Genomic DNA, 22,303 nt, shown 5'->3' on the forward strand with positions numbered 1-22,303 from the left:
CTGTGCTAAGAGGTAATTTAAATTGTTACCATTCCCTAAGAAACAACAAAAAGGACTAGAACATTACAAACTAAAACTGAGACTTTATCAAAAGGGAAGTCTGCCATGCATTTGAACTTTATTTATATTGATAACCTTCATTCTGCATGTTTGACATATAAAATTATGTCAATGATAGGATAAATTTCTAGGAATTTTGTACTTACATGATGAGTAAAAATGCATTAATTTGAGAAAGCAGAGTAACCAGAAGGTAGACTGGAGAAATAATATATTCCCCTACAATCCAGGATCTAGAATAGGCGTAAAGATCTCTGGTGTTTAATTCTCAACCCTGTTGTATGAATTAGCAAATTTACTTTCATGCTGTATTTTAGGCAGTGTATTTAAATGCCAGTTGTTTCCCTTCCCTTTTTACAGCTTCTAAATTTTTTTATGTCTATAGCACCTATTGCTTTGGGATCAAAGCAGAAACTCCCTACAAAGTGCACAGGGGTGTGATTCTTTCTTTCTTCTGAGATCTATGTACTGCAATGAATTTCCCTAAGGCAGTATTTCCAAAACGGTGGGATGTACCCTTCAGGCAAGGGATGCATGTAATTCTTGGGATGGGGAAATGTTATGTGTAAGATGAAGCAAGATGACATTGGGTACTAAAGCGGCATCTGCAGCCCAATCACTCTTCATCGTTCAGTGATCCACAGCCTGCATATGTGCTGTGATGACTTTGACGTTGCTCACAGCTTGTGCTTGGACAGCAGAAGATCCTGGAGCTGTGTGGCGCTGGGGATGCTGAGCTGGACTCCACCGTAGCCCATGTGCTTCTGTTTCCAGGTAGTAGGTGTTGGTGTGAGCCCCAGCAGTTCAGAAGGGAGGTGGGTGCCTGCACCGATTGGCAAGGTGGTCAGTACAAGCTTCAGCAGCTGCCTAGGCCTTGGAAAGTGTGTGTGACAGTGGAAGGAATAGGAGGAACAGATAAATTTGGTTTCTTGAGATCAGACACAGGAAAAATTTTGCATTAATAGCTCGAGCGGTGCAGCAAGTCTCTCCCATCTTTCTGATTACTTCTAGCTTGCACAGCTAGAAGTTATGGCATGGTTAACAGTGCTGTACTTTGGGGTGGTGAGAGACTGGCAGTCTAGTCTCTTGAGATGCTTTTCAGACAAAAACAAGTCTTCACTCCACTGACCTTACTGGGGCCAGGATTTTACTGCAATACATGAAAACAAGGAAGTTACTGATCTTTTGACAACCTGAAACATCTTCTGATTTGAAAAAGTTTGAGCTTTGTCTGCGTTTTTATTTTTACATTGTTGTCTTGCATATTAACCAGTGACTACTATGCTGTAAAATAGTTTTAACCTACTGATTTATCCTATAAGGGCTCTTAGTTTTGTTATACCTGTGATAGAGAGACTGCAAGGAGTCAGTGTTCCATTTTTCAGTTAAAGGAGAAAAGTAGGAGTTCACTTTAACAACTAATTATTTAACGGAAATGTCTACCAGTAATAATGATATATTCAGAATTACTTTGTTTAAGCAAAATTTAATCACTATTGCACTTTGCAGAAATCTCCTTGATGATAAAGAGTTGGTGTAACAGACTTAATGCCTAGAGAAAGAAAAGGGAGGAGGTTATATTTTAACTGTATACAAAATTAAAAATGAGGTGAGGCATTCAGGAAAGGGAACACCTTCAGGTGAAAATAAGTTTGAGGGAACAATTGGTAAGTATATGATGGGCACTGCCTTCCTGTTAAGTAATGTAAGGAAAAACTAGATATCTAATTTCACTGATTTTATGGTAGGCTTTATAAGAAGTGCTATTAATATATAATTCAGAATTCAGAATAATCAATGCTCACTTTACTATAATTAAGTTTTCCTGCTAACAGTTTAGTGCCAGGAGACAAGGAAGTTTAACCCAGGTCCCCCAGTGTTCTTACTCGGTAATTTAGAACCTGGCAAAATGATAAATTTTTAACACTTACAGGAGCAAGTTATATGTATATTTAGTTGTGTTTTCAATCAGTGTTACAAACTATTAACATAAATTTTTTATCGTACTTGTCTTTTTCTGAATCATTTCTATTGTAGGTGATCAAAGATTTAAAAAAAATACATTTTCCAGGTTTTACTATTTATTTTACAAGTATACTTTTTTGCCTTTTTCCCAGCTATGACATGGAAAACAGGCTCCTCATGTTTGTCTTTATGTTGTTAATGCTCAATAATTTTACATTTCTAATTTTGGGTCAGTATTCAGGTTCATTATAATGCAAATAAATATTCAAATTATATGTAATTCAAACTAAATTTCAACATTCAGTTTTTAATGATATTTAATTTGAATTCACCTACTCCTGGTTATCTCTAGTTCAGGTTAAAAAAGTCATATCTATAAAATAAAATGTAACATAAAATTCATTTTGCTGAATGCAAACCAGACTTTGTAACAGAGAAGAATCTTTACTTCTCAGTTTTCAGTCTAGGTGATATACCTTAATGAAAGCATACTACTAGATACTCCAATTATATCAGTATTGTTCCTATAATCTCAAGATATTATAATTAACAGAATATATATGTGTGTGTGTGTGTATATATATATATATATATATACATACAGTTTTGTATAATAGATAGTCTCTCACATTTTTACATAAAAGTTGATAAATGACAATTAAAACTTCACTTAGGCATTTGTCTCCGCTTCCTTTTAGAATTGCTCACTTAAGAAAAGTTGTGAATGTACTTATTGCAGGATTGGGAGGGCTGTTTAATCCTTTAGCAACAGAACATGCAAGAGGGTATTGCAAATATATTTCTTTGTACTATAAAGTCTTGTGATTGATGAAGCATTTTATTAATGAACAATGACTTCAAATGAATATATTTTACTTCAGAAAAGAGAGAAATAGTAAGTATTTGTGTATATCTTGCATTTATTCTTTACAATAAAGATGAGCCATTTTCTTCTATTGTTATGCCACACAAATGGATTGCAGTTTGGTTGTGGTGTTTGGGAGTGGGGTATGTATGCGTAGTTGTATTATGTATTGTGATGCTTTTGTTAAATACTCATATTTTTATGTAAAAAAAGACATATCAAATGATTGAGAGAATTGAAATAAAAGCTTTTAACTGATTCAAGAATAATGGCAGAACTATGTATAGATTTTGTATAGCTTATACTATTATCTAGCAAGTCAGTTCTGTGGGGATCAGGTAGCCTCTGTTTATTTCATGATGTGTTCCAAAGAGCTGCCCTTACTAGCTCAAAAAGGAAGTGAATCACAGCTTTATAAATAAATTAATGAAATTACACTTTAACTTAATTTTTTTTTTCTCTCTTTTCTCTCTTGTAAGTTGCAATTCAATGTTTGGAGACTGTTTTTAAGATTAACCTGGAAGATACTCATCTTGCACCTCCACAGCATTTGATAGAGATGTTCACAAATTCTTTTCACAAGGTAAGCATTGAATTTAGATTCTAGAGTTACTCTAGAATTACTACTCTAGAGTTACTCTGCCAATACGTGATAAGATTTCATATTGTATTCACAACCTTAAAGTGCTATGTAGGTCAAAACAATGTGGAAACTTTCGGAAAAAATGAAAAAAAGTGAAATTACCATAAAAGCTGGCAGAATGAGAATCTTTTGGGATGGTAGGAGGAATTAATTTCAGTCAGGCAAGGACAATTCCATATAGAATATTACTAAACAGTGGATGTCTCATTCTCACTTGAAGTTAAGCATTTTGCCCTTCCCAGAGATAATTGTCTGGAAAGTGCTTGAGGTCATCCACAGTTTTCTAATGCTCCTGATTCCCATGTGGAAATAGAGTCATTCAGTTTCAAAAAAGGCCCCATGAACACTACCCTTAAAATGTGAACTTTTAAAATGCAGACTAATAATTCACATTATATAGCAGTCTCCAGTACAGGAAGCAGACGAACCACCAGGTGGCAAAGAAGAGAGTCAGAAGTAGGAAAACCAAGACTGTAGAAACAAATCAATTACCTCTCTTCCCCTTGAATTCCTTAAAATGTGTGGTGAGCTATAAGGTTTCTTTAGTAGTGGAAAGAAAGCTATCTTTCTCTTTTAAGGATGTTTTAGTTCTTTCATGCTTTCTGTGCACTACAGAAAATCTGGTTGATTGTTGGTATAATGGTGAAATAATTCTTCCCAGGATGAAAGAAGTTTTTTAATATAATCGGGACTTATATTTTAATGAAGAAAACCTTTTTTTTTTTTTTTTTTTTTAATGTGCAGAATGACATGCTGCCTCTCTCAGATTCTTTACCAGAGGATGTTGAAAAGGCTGACCAGCTGAAGGATGAAGGTTTGTAATTAATAAAGAAATAAACATGTTACACTCTTACTGGCTTCTGGGGATATTAAGATTTTTGGTTTATCATGGATTGTGATAGTATAGCAGCTGGGCAGTACATCCCACACAAAAACTTGAGCTTATTTTCTTTGACTGTCATGTTGTAAGAGGGATAAATGATGTGCTCTATATGGGATTTAATAAAATACAGTCTATTCTCTACCTTGCTGCTTTTTGCTCAGGAGATTGCTAAAAACTAGCAGATAACACATGAAGTCCTGGTCAACATTCTTTAGTAGAAGCTTTAAAGAATGAACAATTATTGTTCAGAATATAATGGCTTTCTCTGTCCACATAATTTCTATACAGTTTCTGCTTCATGTTGAAAAGGTTTATCTGATATCAAGCATTATATGCTAGTTGAATATTATAACATTGGTAAGGTTACTCTCAGGTTACTAGCGTCAGTATAGTATTTCACATGGTTTTTAAAGCAAATTTGTATACTTTATAAAAATCGCAGACAAGACAGTTGTTTATTTTCCCTTTGATAAGTTTTACTGCAGTGAACATAAGAAAGACAGCTGTATAGAAGAAGTCTTCACTGAGACCGAGAAGGAATCCATTTTATTTCCTCATTCAGAAAAAAAAGAAAATAGAACTGATTACTGATATGAATTGGTGTCAGATGGATTGATGCTTTGCAAATCACCTTTTTAATGACCTTTTGGTTTTCCTGACACTTATTTGGGTTTTATAGGAAAAAATAAATATGTTTTTACTTGCAAGGCAGATGTAATCCTCTTGGAAAAAAAAAAAGTCAGGATAATGACTTGGAAAAAATCAGACCGTATTTTAGAATGAATTCACTCTCTTGTCTTAAAATTGGCCATCTACAGTCATTATGAATGGCAAAAAGAATGCAGACTCCATTACTGGTTCTAAAGAAAAAAAAACACCAAACAACCTTTTGCTTGTGCGTGTTGTTGAAGTTGGTCATTACCTCTTTACTTCTGAGGATATGAGTTTAAACCAGGTTAGTTCACAAGTGAAAAGAAGTAGTAACCTACCTTTTGTGCATGCTAGCTTTTCATTTTACTGTCTGCTACTGCCACCTCGTGCAGTGAAGAATACCTGCAGCACTCAGTACAATTATTGGACTTTCTAGTCCAATCCGTAACAATGGATGATCTAAGTCAGTGACTTCTGTCTTGTCATCTGTGAACCTTTGTGGATTTGTGAACTCGACTAAGAAAATGAAGTTAGTGTATGCTATGTGTTAGTCTTTGTGTGTTGTTACTAAAGCAATTCATGTCTCCACTGAAGAATTTGAAGGAGTGGGTGCTTCAACAAAAGGCCACTTAATAGGTCAGCCATTAGAGGCATTAGTAAGGAGTTCAGAAGTGCTTAAAATGCTTTGCTTGATTTCCCTTAATAAAGTTAGAGCTTCCTGTCCTGTTTTATAATGTTGCTTTTGTCCTATCAATCCTGATTTTCACACATGTATTATCTGTCACCAGTATCATGTTTTCAGTTTTGAGTACTTTTCTGCCCTGGGCTTAGGGAGATGAATTAGATGACTTGTTAAAGTCCATCTGAGCCATATCTTTTATAATTCTGTCACTTCCTGGCTTTTATCTGTGTGATCCCTTACCTGTGAATAACTCCTTTCACTTTTTCTGCCACCAGCTTGCTCCTCCTCTGCTCTCAAATCTTTCTTGTTACCTGTAGAAATTGGCTGATGAACGGTGAAACAAAATCAGATAGCTCATTTTCTTTCTTGGTCGTTATTTATGAAAACCAGGAAGTAATATAATCTCCAGACTAGTAAATGCTTGATTCTGTTTCCCTAATCTTGTGTATCTCTTGATGCTTTGTGTTAATGTAAGCTATGTAGAGAATGTGTGTGGGTTTGTATAGTATAACAGTGGGTTGATCCTAAATAGAGCTTCCAGGTATTACCACAGTATACATACTAATAATAGTTAGTATTTTCACTATAAAAAGACACACATTCATTCCTAAATTAAAACTATTTTGTTTCTTTTTTCATTTTAAGAATTTGTGCCTGGCATTAGAATAAAATATTACAGTTACTTTTCCTTTTGTCCCAAATTGCATAGTCTCAGCAGAAATGGTTGGTCTCGCTATTTTCCTGTTTTCCTTTAGCCAAATTCTGAGCTGGAGAGAGCAAGGTTGGTACCTATTTATACTAGCTCCAACTTAGTCCTGGATCTCAGGTCATTGCTGTTTCAGAGCAGTATCAGAAATTCCAACTTTAGTGGTCATTGATAGCAGTTTTGTTCTACAAAAATGTTAACTACTTCAATCTTACTGGTTGCAGTTGGAATTTTAGTTGGGCTAAAAAAATCAGTTGTTATCTTTTAACTTGTGAATCTTGCAACTCACAAGAAGATATAGTGTGCAGCAGACCTTTACCTTGAATCAAAGATGGGCTTCTAAAATATGGTACAGGCGTAGTTACATTCTGTGTACATATTGCAGGTGTATGTGTGATTACAGTTTCAGTTTACCTTCTCACTGCCAGAGATTGCTGAATATAGTTACAGTCTCTGTTATATCACTCTTGAATAGAGGTAATTTTGTACTACACTGGTGATACTTAGTTACCTAAATTTGGTTGTGTTTTTAAGCTCTCCAACGCTCACAAATTGCAAGCATAGTTGTTTTCAGTTAGTACTGGCATCTAGGGCTGCTTGCTGCACAGTCTCTTGCATCAGAGATAGCATGCTGCACTGACTGAAAGCTTCAGCCTTTGCTTATGCAATTATTTACATCTGTAGCAACCTATTGACACTTTCCTTCTCTTGTTTATTTTGGGAGAGGGATGAAATAATTTGCCAAAATACAATCAAGTCTGTCACTCTCCTGCCAGCTTATTTCTTGACGTTGCTGGAGAGCCAGGGCTTCAGGGGTCTAGAGACCAGGGACAACCTTAGGCTTTGGGAACTCAGAATTAGGGCTTCATTTTTCTATTATTTTGTCATGGGGAAAGAAAGAAGCTACCTGCACTGCCTTGTGTCAGGACAGAAAGAATGCAACTAAGATGTATTTTCTTTTGAATGAACTCACTCCCGAATTTTCTTCCCATAGAAGAGGCAAATATGTTTCTAGTTTTTTACTGTACTAGGCTACAAAGGTTGAGAAATGGCAAACTTTCTTATGGACCAGAAATTTTGAGTTTTGATGGCTTCTTATGGTGAGAAATTTTACATCTGAATCATTTTAGGCTGTCTGTGCTATACATGCTCTTACATTATCTTAATGACTAAACTATGTGAGAGTTGCACAGAAGTGGGGCTTACATGCTGCTTGGGTTTTGGTTTTGTTTAACATTACCATGTTATATGGGTAGCTAGAGGCAAGTGGTTGGGAGATGTGAGAAGATGAGACCAAAAGGGATTTAACATATAGCCTACTGCAGTATGAGGTTTGCAAAGATATTTAGACTGATGAATCTAAATTACAATGGAGGTGTTGTGGTTGAATTGCTTTAGAACCACTTCTCAACAAACTGGTCTTTGCTTAACAGCAGAAACTACCTAGAAAGTGGTGGACTACACTGTACATAACAAACTTTTACATACATAGTAGGTACTTTTATTTGAATTATTTCATGCCAATTCTATTTAAAAGAATATATCCTGAAAAAGAGAAATCATAGCTGTCTTATGGATGTTATAGTGTGACTGTTTTGCTTTCATACATAGCACCATATCTTTTAACTACTTAAGAGTTTTCTGTAATTTATTTCAGGTAACAATCACATGAAAGAAGAAAATTATGGTGCTGCAGTGGATTGTTATACTAGAGCTATAGAACTGGATCCAAACAATGCAGTCTATTATTGCAACAGGTAAAAACAAAATAACACACCCTTTTCCTTCCTCAGACTTAATGAACATAATTTTAAAGATAAATTATGAAGTAGATGAAAACAACATGAGGTTAAAAGTAGCTGCTGTTCAGGAACTAACGTGTTAAATTTGTAAACAAATCTATCTAAAAATATGAATATCAGAAATGAGCTGATCGAGTCTATATGTATTAGATACATGTGTAATATGGACTTTAAAGCCATTCATAACACTTGAGATCAGGTTTTTGTGAGTTAGAATCTCTATATTAAATCGTGATTCCAAGTCTGTTAGAAATAAGAACTTTTTTTTTTCCCCCCCTGGTGTTCCAGTGGATCATCTGCCATCTCTTTCTCTCACAGTATTGACTTTCCCTGGAAAAAGTGTCATTAACATGAGTATAGCATTTGGGGGGACTTCAAGCATTGTTTAAGTACTCAGCATCTTTATGTAGGACCTGTTGAAAAAGTAACAAGACTATGTTATTGTAGTTTCATAGTGTAATCAATTCTTCACCATGCTACTGATATGGGACCAGATGAAGTCTGACAGAGTATGTTATCCCAAGAGCCAGGAGCATAAATATTCAGCTATACTGTCCTGAAGGCCAGTATAGGAAGATAAGCAGTATAGCCTATGAGCCCTCCTGGAAGTGACCTGTCTCTAGACAGTCAGTGTAGAGCCTCTCTGCTCTATACTGTTCAGTGCATCTGTTACCAGAAGGACTTGACAACTTGAGTGCAGTTAATCTGGCCTTGTGGCACTGTACCTAGTGGATTTTTCTGTTTTCTGAGCTATGCTTCCATTACTCAAGTTGTTTGCGATAAATACAAGTGGATGATTCAGTGTTTAGTGACAAGCATAAAGAGGCAGGGAATTCACAGTTTACTAATATTACATTAAATATTCAAGACAGTTCAGAATGTAAATCATCTATTTTCCTTGAGAAAACTGGTCACAGAAGTGATTTTAGGTTTTCAGTGGCTGTATGTGATTCCAAAACCTCCCCAAATCAGAAGTTTCCTCATTAGATTGTGCTTAGGCACCAAATCTGTAGTGGTCAAATGAGAAGAAATACTTCACTGTATGTGCAACATCATCACACGTTAAATGGGTGGGGACCAAAATGCATCTTGATGTCAGTGAGCACAGTATTGTGCAAAGTTATTTAAAAGAAGGACAGGCAGTTGCTTGGAATTTTGAGGGTGATGCAGTGTGCAAATAAACATAGACCTTGTTCTTATGCTAGTTTGGAATCAGTGGAGAGTTACTGCCTCCAACAGTATTGCTTTTTATTCATAGCACTGAGAAGAAGACAAAGCTGTAATCACTCAAAGTTTTAACTGGCCATATAAATTGTCTGCCAACATGGATAAACATTTTCCGTTCAAACAATGCAAGACTAAGCATTGTCCCTGATTTTATCCATACATCTTCACTGATGTCTGTGAAGCTGGACAGGTATTTGAAAGATATACTGTAAATAGTCCTGTTCAGAAGAGATTTTAATCAATCAGACAAAACATGCAATTCAGAGGGCATCACAGGAGAAAGGATGAAATAGAATGATCTTTGTCATATTTAGCATCCCTAATAAAAGAGAAAAATGCTTCATGCAATGGAAATGGTCATTTTTACTATAGTTCTTTAAGGAAAAACATAAATTAGAATGTTTTTGAGACCTTTCAAGCTGGTAAAATTTTGAGGGTTAATCTGTTCCAATCTCCTATTTAGTTTGGGCAAGTCTTTAATCTTAAAGTATAAATGTCCACAACATTTAGTTGTGTCTCTCTGGTGTAGAGACACAATTATAATTTAGTAATTCAGAGATTACTAAGAGATGCTATCCTCATTTAGCTGTAAGCATGAGTTGCCTCTTCGGTACAACCATGTTTCTGTAACAGAAATATGGTTTTCAGTGGAAAGTTGCTAGTTCCTTTATAATCATTATCCTGAAGCCAATTTCTGCAAGCAAGTGAAGCAGCCCTTACTGAAAGGAAATTTTAGCAGTTCTGATGTTTCAGAAAGAGAAAAGAGCAGTGAAAAATGAGGGTATCCTTTGAATGTTATGAAATGGCAGTGAAAATATACTTCTTACTGGAAAAGGGCAATTGTATAAAATATTTCTGTTTAAACAATGATTCTTTGTAAACATTCTACTATGTGAGAGTTTCAGTTCTTACAATAGGTTTTGTGATGTATTTTGTGCATAATCATGTGCTGATTCTAAAACAATTTCTTAGAATTACTTATCCTTTGTGTCCTTAGAGGTGAGCCTGTGTCCTCCAAAACCCTAGTCTAGCAATTCACTTAAGCACATATTTAATTCAGAACATTTGCGTGTCCCACTGAATTAGAGAGCTGAGGCATTTTCTATGTAATGAATAAAAAGTCAGTAAAATTAAACACATCTGAAGTTAGTGATGGAATTGTAAATCTCTGAGCTTTTTTTCTTAGTGTTGCTTTTTGACAAAGTTCTCTCTCTTCCCTCTCTAATTTCTTTTAGGGCCGCAGCTCAAAGTAAGCTCAGCAACTACAGTGAAGCAATAAAGGATTGTGAGAGAGCCATAGCAATAGATCCAAAATACAGCAAAGCATATGGGAGAATGGGGTAAGCTAATACAAATCTGAGTAGACACTGAAGACCAAGTGTAAATCACTATAGATTTTCTGAAATCAATGGAGCTATGCTGTTCTACTTCAGCTGGCAGTCTTAGCCTGAAAGTGTTGCAATTCTCTGAAAATGATACTATTGAGCTGTCAGCTTTAAGCTTTATAGAGCCTGTTGATCTCAGCAATTTCGTATCAGTTCTAGTCGGTTTGCTTTTTCTTTTTTTTCATTTAGTTTACCAACTTTGCAAATTTATTTTAGGAAGTCAAGATATATTTATATTTATATTTATATTTATATTTTTTTTACCTCCTACCTCATTATGAGTAATAAGAATTCTGCAGTTGGAACAGTGAGTCTACTCTGCTAATGATGCTGTTAGAGAACAAAATCCTAAAAGTATTGGGGCTTTAGTGCTAACAGGAGTAGCGACTTAATTTTTCTGTTCAATAACTCTCATGAAGCAGATTTTTTAGTAAGACTATGCTATATCTCGTTAGTAACTTTTCTGAATCATGTGTGAGAGATTAACGGTATTATCCCTTTAGGCGGTGGATCTGATTGAGTGTTGTCTCAAACAATAATGCCAGGAATATTCTCCTGAATTGAATATCTACTTGAGTGAAGGGCCGTTCTGTCTGGAGACATGTAGTTTTGCATTTTCAATAATCAGAGATATTGTGAGGGTCTGGGCTGAACACTGCCTTAGACTCTTGGCTTTTGAGGTTAAGTCTATACTAGTAAATTAAAAAATGCTTGGGATTATTCTTGGGGGTCAGCTGGCACAAAATGGTCTATGTTCATATTATTAAACTCTGCTAGTCTGCATTATGGAGTGGCCAAATTCAAACTGCCTATTGCTAAATTGCCTTGACCTGTGTTAACCTCTGAACCATGCCCCAGAATTGTTTGGGATAATGCTAGCTGGCTTGGGACAAAACTGTGGCAGGGCCCATTTATCTAAGAGTAAAGATAATGGAATTCTATTACCTGAAAATCTTCCCTGACAGAGTTTATTTTACTAGTACTGGTGTAGCCTGATTGGCTTTTGAGGTGGTCTAACCCATAGTTAATTCACTTTGAAATTTTAGGGACTGTTGAATTAGTTTTGTCTTGTTTAACACTCTTTGGTTTTGCTATATGGAGACGTGATCTAGAGATCCCCAAATTTCAGTGAGATGGAGGGAAAACACAGGCTGATTTAATTGGAAGTTGGAGGTTATTTTAGAGTTTTGGATGTAAGACCAGTGTGCTTGTTGATATACAGTGTAAGTGGAATCATTCTTGGGATCAAGTTTCTCTTATTTGATAGGCTGATATATTGTTGTTATGATAGAGGATATATTTTGAGCTACAGGCTGTTGCTTAACTCAGTAGAGGGATATAATACTATAATTTGCATAAGCTGAATGAGGAAACAGTGCTTGTTTCGTATTATCTAAAAAGAAACAAGTGCAGAAGCCACCATCTCAACAAAAAATCCTGTGAAAAAGTTATGTTTTCCTACTGCATTACACAGGTGCATCAGTTTTTCTGAGGATTTGACAGAAGCTGTATGTGTGTCACAGAAAAAAACAGGTGCCACAGAAAAATGCAGAGGCGAGAGCCATGTAGACAGAGATGCCTCCAGCATGACCCAGAGAAAGCACTTGTCTAGTTAGGAGGTGGGCCTGGAACTGTGAACAAAGAAACTGTTGTCCGCTGTTCTGACTCATACTGTGTTCCAAGAAGCAGGATTTTACATATTTTCTTTGTAAATAAGCATAATTGCAGCTCAGAAATACCTGTTTGTATTTCTCCCCGATCAGAAACAACTACTTTGGCAAATTAATGGGCCAAAAGGGAGAATGTTGTTTGAGAGCAACTATGTTAAGGGAGGAAACATGAAAATTGCATGGGTTCCTTCAGGAGCACAGTGAGTTTCAAACTATTATCAATAAATCTCATGACAGAGTTTGTAATCACTGGAAGTAATGACTGGGACTGATGCAAGTAACACACTGAGCTCTCCTGCCTGAGACAAAAGATCTGGCAGGCTGAAACTTGTGGTTCCAATATTTGGTTCCTTGAAGCTGCAGAACTAATGTGAAGAGTATCATTCACCTTACTTACCAGTGCGTCCTTCTGAATCATCTCTTGGATCAAAACAACTGGAGGAAATGTTTAGAGGAATTCAGAGCTCATGTGAGCAGTCAGAGATGCTGGATCTGGCTTGTGCTCTCAGATTAAATCACGGTATGCCAAAGAGTTTTTAAAGAATCTTGCAAGTTTGTGAAACAGACAATGCAAGATGAGTTCTTCAGGGATCCTCTACTCTGCAAAAATAAATGCTTACACTAAGCAGTAGTAGTATGATAGAAAATCTTGCTTTAACTTTGTGCTGAAGATAAAAATTAGTTGTGAGATAGTGTTTTACTTAGAGCAGAAAATGTCAATATCATTATCTTTTGATGCTGATTTATGTTCCAGCCAGGATTTTTTTATTTCACATTAGGTTGGCTCTGACTTCAGTGAATAAATATGAAGAAGCAATTACCAGTTACCAAAAAGCACTCGATCTTGATCCAGAAAACGACTCTTACAAGTCAAATTTGAAAATAGCAGAACAGAAACTAAGAGACATGTCCAGTCCTGTAAGTTAGCTCTGCATTTATTTATTTACAGTGGTTTTAACTGGGATTTTGTAGGTAAATTAATTTTCAAATGTAATTTGTTTTTAGATTGGAACTGGACTGAGTTTTGACATGGCAAGCTTGATAAACAATCCTGCCTTCATTAGTATGGTGAGTGTATTTTAAGCTTTGCATTATGTTGTTTTTATGACTGAAATTCTAAGAACTCTTGTTCAATAAGACAAGTGATCTTAGTGCTTATTATAATGGGCAATTGTTTCATTATACTGAATTTAAACTTTTCTTCTAAGTGCTTTTACACTCATACCAGTAAGTGAAACTTACATCTAGTCTAATGCTTGACTGAGTTCCAATTGATCCTCTACTACTTATGAACAAAAATATGCATAGATTAGCTATGCTGTTTTTATAGATGGCATGAATAGCAAAACACTGTCAACAGCATGGTGAAAACATCTGTCTTTTTTGTTCCCCACATAAGCAGTTAGCAATGAATACAAAAAATTTGCCTCTTAAATGAATAGCAGTTGATTCAGATGCAACCTATCCAAGATGAAAATAACCCAATACACCTTTTTTTCTTACCCTTTCAAGTTATCCCTGACTTTCCTAAGTGTGCAAAACTTTGAGATGTGCAGACAGTGAATATAAAACGGCTTTCCTTTACTTCCAATACACTGAAAAGTTGTGGTTTTCTCCCTCAGTCTTTCTCCATGCATGGCTTTCTCAGCAAAATGTTATGGATTAACTTTGAAGAATGGGATTGGGAGAAAAAAAAATCAAAAAATATTTGTTCCCTTTGAGGACCCAGTTAAAAGTTACTACCTCTCTGGCACCTCCTATAGGACAGAGCATTTCAACCAGTGCTTCAGCATGGAAAAGCACTGCATGAGAGAGAGATCAATAGATCTGGTCTAATACTGCATTCTAGATAATAGACATGGTAAGCAAGGAAGAAGTGAGTGAGTGAGTTCTCCAATGGCATTAGTGATTAAATAGCACTGGAACTCCATGTAGCGCTTTGCTGGCCACGTGACTTACTTAGTCAGTCTGCATCTGTTTAGAGTCAAAAATGTATTCTTCAATATGGAGCTAACTGGGGCAAGAATTTTTTCTATCATTTCCAGAAGATGCATGGCAAAGTAAGTAGAACAGAGGGCATTCAGTCAAGAATGAATGTGGTGGGGTGGTGGTGGTGGTTGTTGTTGTTTTAACTGACTCACTGTCTGACCTTGAGAAAATTATTTCTGACTGCCGTTTTGTGCCGAAACCTAGATCAGAGTTGTTGCTGATGCTAGAGAGAGAACAAAAGCTGAATTTGGCATTTTATATTCAACTGTAGACTAGAGAAAACAGCCGATTTACTTTGGAGATGTTTCGTGGAAATATATTTTGATCAATAAAATAAATAGTGTGCATTTCTATTTTTACATTTGACAAGATCAGTGAATGAGCAGATACTCCATTGTGCCTATTAGTCTTGTGTTCATACAGCCATTGATTTCTGTGGGAATTACAATACTAACTTTAAAGCATCATCTGGTTTATTCTGTAGTATCTGTCCATATGCACTCTTACCCTGTGGTAAATACAGTGTGATTTTTGAGGTATCTTATTAATAAGAAATTTAATAGCTTTATTCTTACTACAAAGTAAGAAAATATTTAAGTTACCACAGAAGATATACGGTACTGCAAAACCATGATACAAAGTAAATCCACAACCTGGTTTACTCTGCAGTATTTTGTTCATGTGGCCATAGCCTTAACAGCTTGTGCCCCCTCTAGTAATAATAGCTGTAAAACTAATTTATATAATCTGGGAACCAATAAAATACAGACCTTTCCCAATAAAGCCCAAAAGCAAACTTTAGACCCTAGAAGTCTTAAGTTAATTTTTTGGTTTTAAGGTACTGGGTTTTTATGTTTCATGTCTTGATATTCTGTTTTTCATGTCTGATTCCGAATAACTGTAATAAATTGTAATTGGTATTTGTTGTCTAAAGTATAACAAATTGTGTCAGCTTCATATCCTAGAAATACTTTCCTGTAATGATTTTTTTGCTCGGGATCCTATGTCCCTATGCACATAAACTTAGCTTATAATTTGTAACAAAACATAAGATACACCTTGTGTTTTTTTCACATCTTCCTCAATGATACCTAAGTAGTAAATGTATTATAATTTCAGCTGTGTGTTGTCTATTCTAGGCAGCAAGCTTAATGCAGAATCCTCAAGTTCAACAATTGTAAGTATTAATATGGATTATCATTGAAACAAATGTCTTTAGGGGGTTGAATTAACAGAGAAAAAGTAGATAGTGCTGTTTTTCTGAAAATGTAATTTTATTTTTCATACTGTAAGTAGAACTACTGCAGTTTCTTCTTCTTGCATCTTATTTCCTCCTAGCAGTTTATTGCTTACTCTAAAGGTCCCTACATACCCCAATGCCAACCCTGTGCTAACTGTTCCAGGATGTCGGGGATGATGTCAAATGCCATCGGTGGCCCTGCTGCAGGTGTTGGTGGCCTGTCAGATTTGTCCAGCCTGATCCACGCGTAAGTGTTATGAATCACATAGTTTTAACTCTATTACATTTTTTTAGAAGCAGCATTTTATGCCATCTATTTAAAAGAGTTAGTGTCAAGCCAAATATACTGTGGACTCTCTCCATTGTATGCCTGATTATTATTAAAACTGACAAGTCCAAGACTTACTTTCTATTATCTTGTTTGCTTGCTTTGTACATTTCAATGCCAATGGCAGAACTGTGCGCCCAGTTTCACTTCCTGGTTTTCATGCACTGTTTACTTTCTAAATGCCACTTACTAAAAATGCTACTTTAAACCTTCAGGTGCTTCTGCATCTTGCTTTCATATTGCATTGATCAAATTACTACCTAGTATCCCAGATACTATTTTGAAAAGCTACAAATTACTGAGCACAGGTTGCAACACGGTCCAAAGTTGACTTCTGACTGACCATGCTCTGGCATCCTTACATTGAGAGTGGGAGGGCTGATCTTTCAGGGAACTCAGTATCTAATAAGGAGGGGAGCAGCTTTTACAAAAGCCAGGACCCAGCTCATTTATAATACGATAATGGTAATCCATCTGGAACACAGTGCACAAAAACATGTACAATTTGCTTATATGGCAAGTCCTCTTACCAGTTATACAGTTTTACTTTATTCCAGAATTCTAGCCTGTTTCAAACCATGTTTTAAGTTTTGCCCCTCCAGGGCAAAAGTAATTTATAATTCACATTATGGGAAGGAATCCACCCCCACCAAACCAAGGGCTGTTCTGACAAAAATTGTCTGCTATGCATTTACCTCTAAAAATGGTGGCTTTTCTTCAACCTGCACTGTGCTTTAAAGGTGTCTTGATAACCTCTGCTACTTGAGCAAAATGCAGAAGTTGCAGAGAATCCCATGCCAGGCTGTTCAGGAAGTAATGGAGTCTACTACTCACTTGCTTTTCCTAATAAATTAGTGTCATGCTTATCTTTTACATAGACTTAATCATACCTATTCATTTTACTCTAAGTTGCAATTGTTGTAGAGGTGGATCTGGCCTAACTGCAGCCTTATGAGGCACACAGGTGGAATGCTTTTTACTAATGACCTGCCCACAAGCACAAGTTGGCAGCAGCATACTTTACCTCTGCAAAAGCTTATAAAAGGTTGCCCTTCAGCTAGAAGAGTATTTTCCTTAAACAACTATAATGGAGCCCCTTGAAAAGAAGGGAGCAAATGACTGGAACAGTTTTGCTAAATTTTAGTCTTAGCAAATAAGATAATACTTCTTCCTCAGTATTATCAACTATAAGTAATAGTCCTAAAAAATGAAAATGAAGACCTGACGATGATCTTGTTTGGAGAGATTTTGATTAGATAAACCCCAAATACCACGAATGTCATCTTAGTATATAGTATTAATCTTTAGTCTTTATCTTTAGTCGTAGCTTTCTTATAATGCAGCTTTCAGTTATATTAGGATATCATATTTTCTTACAAATGCTGCTTGTCAGGGTTTTTTTCACCTGCTGTTTTACATAAAACTGTTCAACACAGGGGGCAGCAGTTTGCACAACAGATACAGCAGCAGAACCCTGAGCTCATAGAGCAACTGAGAAATCATGTCCGGAGCAGATCATTCAGTGGCAGCACTGAAGAGCATTCCTGACTTAAAGGAGGCCTATAAATTGGAATGGTGTAGAACCCCAAAATGCATACCATAGTTAGTAGCAAAAGCACCATTGTAACTCTTCTGCTTGAATAGAAGAAAGAAAATTCTTTGTGCGTGTTCTGCAAACAAGAATAAATCTGTTAAACAGATAACTTGGAACATATCGTTTATGTATAGTTACTCTTCTGAAAATTAATACACTAAATAGACTGAGTGGTTTATTAAAATCCCAACATACATGTCATTTTCAGTATGTGCATTAGATTGATCTCCAGGGCTTTTGAGTGAAGCAGTTTTGTGGTGGACTGATAAGCTTGCATAATAGCATAATTCTAAAATCCTAGTGTAAATGCCATATTATCCTGATAGTGAAAATTTTTATGGCTGTATTCCCTGCCAAATGTGCTATTGAAACAATACATTAATCAGCCCTTCTGATATACATCTGACATGCCCCATATAACAAGCATAAATCAGTGTTGGAGTAAGGAGTGTAAAAATTAATGCTTGGGAAGCTTGTTTCTTTAAGACCGTGGCGGGGCTGAAAATGGTAACATGAAATACTTTTTGACTTCATTTGGCAGGAGGGAGGGAGATGATTGCATACAGATGAGTACCACAAAATGTACAGAAAGAGAAGATACTAATCTTAGGTAGGATAATGCACAGAAACCAAAAGGGAACTTGCTTGGGAAAAGGGAGGAGTGTTGAGAAGTTCTAGGATTTTTTACTGCCATGTATATGCTTAAATCATCATGATAGCCCTGGAGGTCAGCGTTATGGCACTATTTGCATAGGCAGGGCAAACTGTAGTACATTCTATATGTATGCAGTATTTAACATAAGCTTAAAATCTTTAACTGTAATGAGCTAAAACTGGTCCCACGACTGTACAAATAATTAATATTGAAATTTATGAATGATTCTCTATATAATCTCATGTGGTAAATCACGGACTTAAAAAAAAATTAAGGATTTTTAGTTTCATTATACATGTGTATCTTAAGTGATGGTTATGGTTGGTATTTCTGTCTCCACCCTGGCGTTTCTTGCTTGCCTAATCTTACTCTTTCAGATACTACTGCTTTTCTGTATTTTTATTTCATTACCTATTTTTATTCTACTTGCTGTTCACATTGCTTTCTGCTGCAAGGTACATTTGTTTTTACTTCAGGGAGCTTCTCAGCATGCACCATTTCCTTTTTGTATATCAAAACTAATTTGAGGAGCCTAAGACAAAGTGACCTCTGCTGGCTAGCCAGCCTGAAAGGAGTATGGGGAGGAGTGACAGCAAGAGACTCCCAAGTGGAGAAATACCCAGGAACTCCCGGACCTCATACATTTTATCTGATTCATCTCGCAGTCAAAAAAAGAGCATATAGAGTAGAAGCAAATGCAATATTTGAGGCTAAGTCAGACACTTGACTCTAACAGATGCTAGTTGTTGCATCTATTGTATGAGTCTGCAGCTATTAAGACAGGAAAAAAAATGGAACTGGATCCAGGGGGAAAACAAGAAAAATAGGAAATCCATAATAACATCTGTTGAATAAAGATTTAAATCTTAATAAAATGACTTAAATTTAAGACACTTTACTCCATAGTTTGCCTAAACTATTAAATTCTCATTAAAATGCTCCTCTCTTTTACTCTCTATAAAAATTGCTGTAGCTGCATTTTTGATGCTGTAGAAATAGTTATGTAAAGATTAAATGCATTTCCAGATAACAACTTCTGACTTCACATATGACAAAGAAGAGAATCCCTAAACCCTAATCCTTTTTCAGAGGTATTTCAGACTCTGTATGTAATCTCTTCAAGAAAACTGCTACTTGAAAAATTAATTCAGTTTCAGCCTGTTTGGTTACACTCAATAGACAGGATACCCTTAATAAGAACGAACTTTGGAGGCTGTAAGTGAGCTACAACTATTGTATAAACATAGCTTGGAGGAGTGTGTTCTGTCAGGAGAGAGCAGCATCACTCCTATCACATGAATCCTGTTAAATTTCATTTTTTCCTCTTACTTCTCCTTTATATTTTCAACTGCTTAAAGTGAATTCTAACTTGGATAAGGGGAACCAATGAACACAGGGTGGACTGGACAGCACTTGAGCTATCACACTCACTTTACCCTTTCTTTCTGAAAGTAATCTTCATGTAGCTGGTTATCTTTCTACTTCAAACTAGCAGCACTGTCAAGAACCCCTTGACAGTTCCTTAAGAATTGCAAAATATGAGAATAAACAACTGTCTGTAGAGGTTGTTCTGTCTTGGGTAAATATACTTTTTCCTCCTTTGATTTTTGTTGTTCATACATACAGCCCTATTAGCTTGATGGATTTATGGGAGAACTTATCCCCAAGGTAAAATGGAAATATTGGTTAATTATGCTGCAAACTACTCTTGAGATCATCTTTATAAAATGGTAATTTCCATTTCACATACTATAATATTGTCAAGTTTACATTTTACTCCGGTACAGATTATATGCAACCAGAATATTTACCACAACTTTGATGGCATTAGCTAATCCTTAGGAATATGCTACAATTGACACAATACTTAACTTGTAAACATCCTGTTTTCTGTATAGTAACAGAAAGGGCTTTATAGCCTGAATTTAAAAAAAAAAAAAAAAAGTGGAAGAAAACTAGTAACAGTAGCTGTCATTACATGCTTTTCCATCTGAAGCCAGGAACAGAGGGACCATTTATGCTAAAATCTATTTTGCCTTGAATAGGCTAGTTTGTTTCACAATGTCATGCAACACGTCTTAATCGCAGGGCAAGGAAGGAATCTTTTCCTGTGTAATAACTGCACCTTATTTTGCACTAAAGTTTTTCATCCTGGTAGATCAAGTGGTAAACAACAATCCAAGTAAACACTGTTTTAATTTGAGGCCAATTGCAGTTTATCATTTAACTGAATAAATAAGCATTTAAATTTTTGTATTGTTACTGTTCCATCAGCAAATAAGTGTGATAAATGTTTAGAGAAGAAAATGTTTTGCACTCATGAATTGTAAACTCCTGTAACTAGCTTGCATGGAAATATATTCTTCTAACTGTACCTGATCAGAAAAACATCTAATTAAATATTCAGCATAGAAATAGTTTCAGTTGTACTTTTGGTTTTGTAATAATTAAAAAGTTAACTTCTCCATAGTCAAGGTTGCAATTGTTTTTGTTCATAAAAACCTATGTTAACTGTAATTAATTACTGTAATTTTTGCATAGTAGTTTGCCTGAAAAATCACTCATTCATACTGAGAAAGAATTTGTCTAACTTCTGAAGGAAACTTCCCACACTGCTTGAGGGCTACAGCTAGTCATAAGTCATACTGGCAAAATGCAGTTTGTCTGCCCTTTGTCTCTCTCCTACCTCTTACCACCATATGGCTAATCTCCTTTAACTTGTCATTTAACTTGAAAACAGATTATAAATAAAGTTATTTACATTTTTTGTGTGGATAGTTGTGGTTTTGCTCTGTTCTAGTCTATTGGTGTATCTACAACCAGCTTTTAATACACGTTTTAACAGGTTTACATCAGTTTTTTTTAAATACCTGCTTATGTTAGTTGCTATGTATTTTATTAGATATGTAGGATATAGTTTTAGTTCTTTTCTTTTTGTTTTATATGCGCACATTTCCTTTATTTATCCAATATTTTAAAAATGGGTTCTACACTTAATTTTCCCAGGTAAAAAAAAAAATCTTTAAAGTAAATACTTTCAAAACTGAGGTTGCTAAATGCCAATATGGCAGTTGAAAAATTTGACAGGCTAATGAGTAGAATCTTTATTATTGGATGTTTGTAAATGCTACTTAAAAGTGACCAACTTTTCTAGTTTTCTGTATTAAGTGGCTACCTTTGGGTGACCTTGGATACTTCAGCCAAAATATTTCAGTCTTTTGTCAAAACAAAGCTAGGGCAGAGTACATTTCAGTGCTTAATTAAAACTCCTGAATTCCTTCCTGCATTTGCTTTGGGGAAGAAACTTGATCTAAGGCACATACATAGGGTTTTCCTCCTTGTTTCCCTCAAGGAAATGCCCCCAATGCCTCTGGAGTGGGAGGAGCAGTTTGCACCACCTCAGTTTAACAATTAAAAATATGAGTTCTCATACTTTAATTCTCAAATACTTGTGAATAGTGTGCCCTTTTACAGCATGCCCTATATCCCAAGGATGCACAACCCACGTAAAGTTTCTTCACTTACCTGTGCACAAGACTGCACCTAATTGGGACAGATTTGCTGTATTGCCCTTCCCAATGACTGAGCCACAGGCAGCAAGTGCTTTGGTGGATACACTGCTTTCTTGCTACTAGCACTGCAACAGTGCCAGCTGCTACACCTCTCTCATCTCATGCCTTTATGCTGCCCTAGTCCTCATGGCTATGCATGTACCATGCAAATACCCTGACGCTCCAGCTGCCCAGAAGTGTTTCTTTAGGGGGCTGGATTCTAGAAACTTGTCTGTAAAAGACCAATTCCTTCATCTGAAACAGTTCTGTCAGACCCACAACTTTTAGTTTTTAAATGTTTGAATAATTTAAGAATATTTAAAATGACTAACAAAAGTAACACGAAGTACTACTATCTCAGAGAAACTGCGTATGAATATCTTTCCCCCTGCAAGGTGACGTTATTG

At 35.9% G+C, this 22,303-nt stretch overlaps 1 protein-coding gene across 2 annotated transcripts in view; it reads left to right on the plus strand.

The window, feature by feature from the left end:
• Window positions 1–22,303, plus strand: part of SGTB (small glutamine rich tetratricopeptide repeat co-chaperone beta) — a 47,775-nt gene that overhangs the window by 3,216 nt on the left and 22,256 nt on the right. The window contains exons 3-11 of one of the 2 annotated variants that reach the window (XM_067315491.1): window positions 3,370–3,473; window positions 4,278–4,347; window positions 8,113–8,212; window positions 10,720–10,824; window positions 13,319–13,457; window positions 13,545–13,607; window positions 15,668–15,705; window positions 15,932–16,015; window positions 17,533–21,120. In XM_067315491.1, coding sequence (XP_067171592.1) covers window positions 3,370–3,473; window positions 4,278–4,347; window positions 8,113–8,212; window positions 10,720–10,824; window positions 13,319–13,457; window positions 13,545–13,607; window positions 15,668–15,705; window positions 15,932–16,015; window positions 17,533–17,644 — 815 coding nt within the window. In that variant the 3' untranslated portion in view covers window positions 17,645–21,120. Of the gene's footprint in view, window positions 1–3,369; window positions 3,474–4,277; window positions 4,348–8,112; window positions 8,213–10,719; window positions 10,825–13,318; window positions 13,458–13,544; window positions 13,608–15,667; window positions 15,706–15,931; window positions 16,016–17,532; window positions 21,121–22,303 lie in introns of those variants that run through there. The other variant, XM_067315490.1, reaches the window with a different exon arrangement.

The sequence above is a fragment of the Apteryx mantelli genome, chromosome Z (assembly GCF_036417845.1).
Source record: "Apteryx mantelli isolate bAptMan1 chromosome Z, bAptMan1.hap1, whole genome shotgun sequence".
In the NCBI taxonomy this organism is placed as follows: Eukaryota; Metazoa; Chordata; class Aves; order Apterygiformes; family Apterygidae; genus Apteryx; species Apteryx mantelli.